This window comes from Limulus polyphemus, unplaced genomic scaffold, assembly GCF_000517525.1.
Source record: "Limulus polyphemus unplaced genomic scaffold, Limulus_polyphemus-2.1.2 Scaffold4587, whole genome shotgun sequence".
Taxonomy (NCBI): Eukaryota; Metazoa; Arthropoda; class Merostomata; order Xiphosura; family Limulidae; genus Limulus; species Limulus polyphemus.
In genome coordinates this window covers 27,900-32,253 of record NW_013670197.1, presented here as the reverse complement: position 1 = coordinate 32,253, position 4,354 = coordinate 27,900, and the positions used below count along the sequence as shown (strand labels likewise).

Sequence of the window (4,354 nt, the reverse complement as noted above, 5' to 3'; positions counted from 1 at the left end):
AAGTGCACTCTTTAACTCTAGTAGTAGTTGTTAATATGTTCCACCCAGCTATGAGTCTACTCTTTAACTCTAGTAGTAGTTGTTAATATGTTCCACCCAGCTATGAGTCTACTCTTTAACTGTAGTAGAAGCTGTTAATGTGTTTCACACAGCTATAAGTCTACTCTTTAACTCTAACTCTAGTAGAAGCTGTTAATATGTTCCACCCAGCTATGAGTCTACTCTTTAACTGTAGTAGAAGCTGTTAATGTGTTTCACACAGCTATAAGTCTACTCTTTAACTCTAACTCTAGTAGAAGTTGTTAATATGTTTCACCCAGCTATAAGTATACTCTTTAACTGTAGTAAAAGCTGTTAATGTGTTTCACACAGCTATAAGTCTACTCTAACTCTAGTAGTAGTTGTTAATATGTTCCACCCGGCTATAAGTCTACTTTTTAACTCTTATTTGTATTGATAGTGCTCACGAACAACAGGGTTGACATGTTCATCATATTCAGTAATTTTATGTTTTTGCCTATTACAATACTCAGTTTAATGATAAGATTGGCTAATATCACTCACTTCCCTTCCTGTGTAAACATGTGGGAGACCAGAGCAGTAATTAGTGGTGTAGTTCTGATATTGATAGTTTTTGTTTATGCAACTCGTATATTGTTGGAGATCCTGTAACCAATAGCCATTGGTCCACACTATTGTGATGCATTAATAATTTAAGAAAATATGCTTAACAACTGATGGAAGCCATTATATCAGTAAATCATGGGTTAAAGGTAATTGATATATAAAATAACCATAATTTTCCAGTTTTGTTTGAGTAGAATACAGTACAATGTATGTAAAGTAAAATGAAGGTTTGAAGTGTGAGACAGTTTATCCTAACTTCTCATTAAGTTTGTGAAGCAATGTAATGAAACTCACTTGTGTAATATAAAGGTAAACAGGTAAACACTAAGGGGAGTCTTGGAATAGTGTTATATTCCAAGGATAAGCTTAACACACAGTTACCTAAACCTAAGAATAACTTGAGGTCCAAGGACTTAGTATGAAGAAGAGCATGTGTAGTGATTTGTTATTAGTGGGATAAGAAAGAGGAGAATATATGTGAAGTTAAAGAAACGAACGATTGTTTGTAAGGTAGGACTGTTGCACCATGGTTAGGAATTAAGCTAGCATAAGCTATTAAAATGAAAATTGAAAGAAACTGCTTTTAATTAAAGGAAAAATAAAATAAGCTTTACTTGAAAATGTACACAATCAGCAGACAAATGGATGAAATGATAGAACATTACTCAAGCAAGAAATTAATGTTTGTAAATGTCAACACACCACTTACAGTTAACCTTCTCACTGTAGCTGACCAATCAGGAAATTGAACCTTAGTGATGTAGTAAAGTGTCAGTTAGGTTTCTTAAGACCATGTGTTTTCCAGAGATGAGCCAAAATCTCCCTGAGGTAGCATCATCATTTTTGATATCAAATAGACAACATGCCCAAAAGACTTCATGTTTGGCTATTTTGTTATATTAGTATTTGGGGTGGATGGTATCTGGTGGCTGGCAGTAGTGGAGAACAAGGCACCCAAACAATGAAGACACAACATTCTTTGATACTCCTTTTTTTATATATTTTGTCAGATGAACTGCTATTTTCATCGTTAGTATTTTGTCTTGACCTTCATCCTTTGAAATGAAATGACCTGAAAAACAGGGACCAGGAGGGATGATCCACGATCATTAACATCCTTTTCCACAAACTTGATAGTAAATAGAACCTCGACTAAGTTGTCCATGGAATAACACCTAGAAAGTGACAATGGTGTTGAGCTTCACTAGCTGTTACCTTGCACGATTTGTGAAAACAGTAATCAAAAGAATAACAATATTTCATTAAAAAATTCAACCCAAGTGCTCAAGAAGTAAAACTGGCAGTTCCCTTTCAGTCATTGATTATTTCTTTATCAGCTAACCAATTTTTGATTCTCACTCCCAAGTGTAAGGATGTAGAGGTCAATGTCACTACTGCAGATGTGTAAGGATGTAGAGGTCAATGTCATCGCTGCAGACGTGTAAGGATGTATAGGTCGATGTGACAGCTGCAAACGTGTAAGGATGTAGAGGTCGATGTCACTACTGCAGACGTGTAAGGATGTAGAGGTCGATGTCACTACTGCAGACGTGTAAGGATGTAGAGGTCGATGTCACCGCTGCAGACGTGTAAGGATGTAGAGGTCGATGTCACCGCTGCAGACGTGTAAGGATGTAGAGGTCGATGTCACCGCTGCAGACGTGTAAGGATGTAGAGGTCGATGTCACCGCTGCAGACTTGTGTGGGAGTGCATTGCACATTCAAGTGCTGTCTACTCTTCCTTTGACTGATGAACAGCTAGGAAAGGTTTGACATTACTCTCCTTAGTTCTAGTTCTTCCATTTCATTCAGTAGTGCCTTTGATGTCAGTAGCTTCAGTTCCATTACACTTTGCTTTCTGGTCAAATCATTGTAGCAGAAGCTCATCAGTAACATACATGTTTAGCTTATTGATGTTTTCAACACACTTTCTATGCAACTACTTAATCTTATTTTTAGATGGATGAATAATTCAGAACAAGATCAGTTGCATCTGAGTGGTTTTTCTATCTCTATTGTATATTATGGCCACACACCCAGTTTCCTTCTTCAAACTGATGCTCTGAAACGTATTACGTGTTTTATTGGCCTCTGTTCATGTGTCACTTGTAATACTTTATTAGTTTTACAATAAAAAAATTTGTCGAAAACTTGTCATTTTGGCTGGCTAAGTTGTAAATCTTTTTTGGTAAACAAAACAAAATCATTATTTTAATTTCTAAATCGTTAAAAATACCAGAAAACCTCATTTATAAAAATAAACATTTCTTATTATCTCTGCATCTTAGGAGATTAGATATCATGAGGTTTGTATATGTAGTGTTGCTCTATTATGCAGATTTTATACTTCCATTGTACTTGTGTATATATATATATATATCATATTTACAAAATTAATTACTTTCCTAAATTCTCTTTCTGGAACTTAATCTGGTTCAGGTTACAGTCTGAGGTGTTACTTTTTGTGGCTTGACCGGTGAAGCAAACTCACCTGTTGTTTCATAGCATACTTCTATTTGAAATTTTGATATGAGAATACCGTGTGGCTATAATATGGAGCACAGATATTTATGCATTTTGATGTGCTTTAGATATGCTGGTTTGACACATTTTGAGAGAGATTGATTCTGACATTTGATGAGAATAAACTCATTTAAGGCAAAATTTTGTCTGTTTTGAACTTTTATCTTCTGCTCATGTGGGTTAATTTTACTTAAACTTTTAATACAGCTCTTTAAACATGTTTTACATCATCACAACAGACCACCCTCACGATTGTTTTTGATTCTAGCTTAAACCATGTCTTGTCATTTCCATTACACTTTTCCTTCAACATATTAGATCCACGAACCTCTTGTTTTAGCAGACATTGAGTAGCTGTGTACAGTTATAACCTTGGATAACCACATTGCCATATCAACACCCCAGAAATATTTAATTCTCTTCCTACTTTCTTTCATCTTTTATTGAATGCCTGAGAATTTGTTAGTTTGTAGTTTTTATGATTCAATTTTAGTGAATTGAATTTTTCAATTATGTAAATAAAAGCTTTCAAAATCTTTACTGTATGAAGTTAGATAATATATTAGTGAAGCTTATATCAATCTTTGAGAAAATCTAAAGTATTAATATCTAACACATCTACATTGTATGACACTACTTTATTACAGAAGTATTAATATCTTGCCTATGCCGCTACATTGCATAAGACTATTTTTCTTTTTAATTCTAAGATTAATACCAATTTTCTTTTGTGTTTCAGACTTATTATGGTGTGGATGTTAACAAGACAGAAGACCCCCTGAAACGTAAAGCCCTACAGACAATGATCAAAACATTTGGACAAATGCCACGTCAGTTATTTAATTCTCCTCATTCTGCAGTTGCCCAATCTGGAAGTGAAGAGACTGTTTATACACATGTAATATAGTATATACTGCTTATAATCGTATACTCACTGAGATTGGACAGTTAAGTTATTTGCTAGTTTTTATGGAATTATAAAGAATATCTAAATACATTCTTTGCATGTTCTGTGATGGTAATACATATATAAAGTAGTGGATGATGAGTGTCTTCACCAGAGTGACCTGATAGCTCGTAATACATATATAAAGTAGTGGATGATGACTGTCTTCACCAGAGTGACCTGATAGCTCGTAATACATATATAAAGTAGTGGATGATGACTGTCTTCACCAGAGTGATGACCTGATGGCTAGTAATA

At 34.6% G+C, this 4,354-nt stretch overlaps 1 protein-coding gene across 1 annotated transcript in view; it reads left to right on the top strand.

The window, feature by feature from the left end:
* LOC106471382 (lysosomal-trafficking regulator-like) overlaps positions 1–4,354 on the top strand; it is a 69,491-nt gene that overhangs the window by 39,552 nt on the left and 25,585 nt on the right. Inside the window, exon 18 of the mRNA XM_022399983.1 lies at positions 3,890–4,048. Coding sequence (XP_022255691.1) covers positions 3,890–4,048 — 159 coding nt within the window. The remainder of the gene's footprint in view (positions 1–3,889; positions 4,049–4,354) is intronic.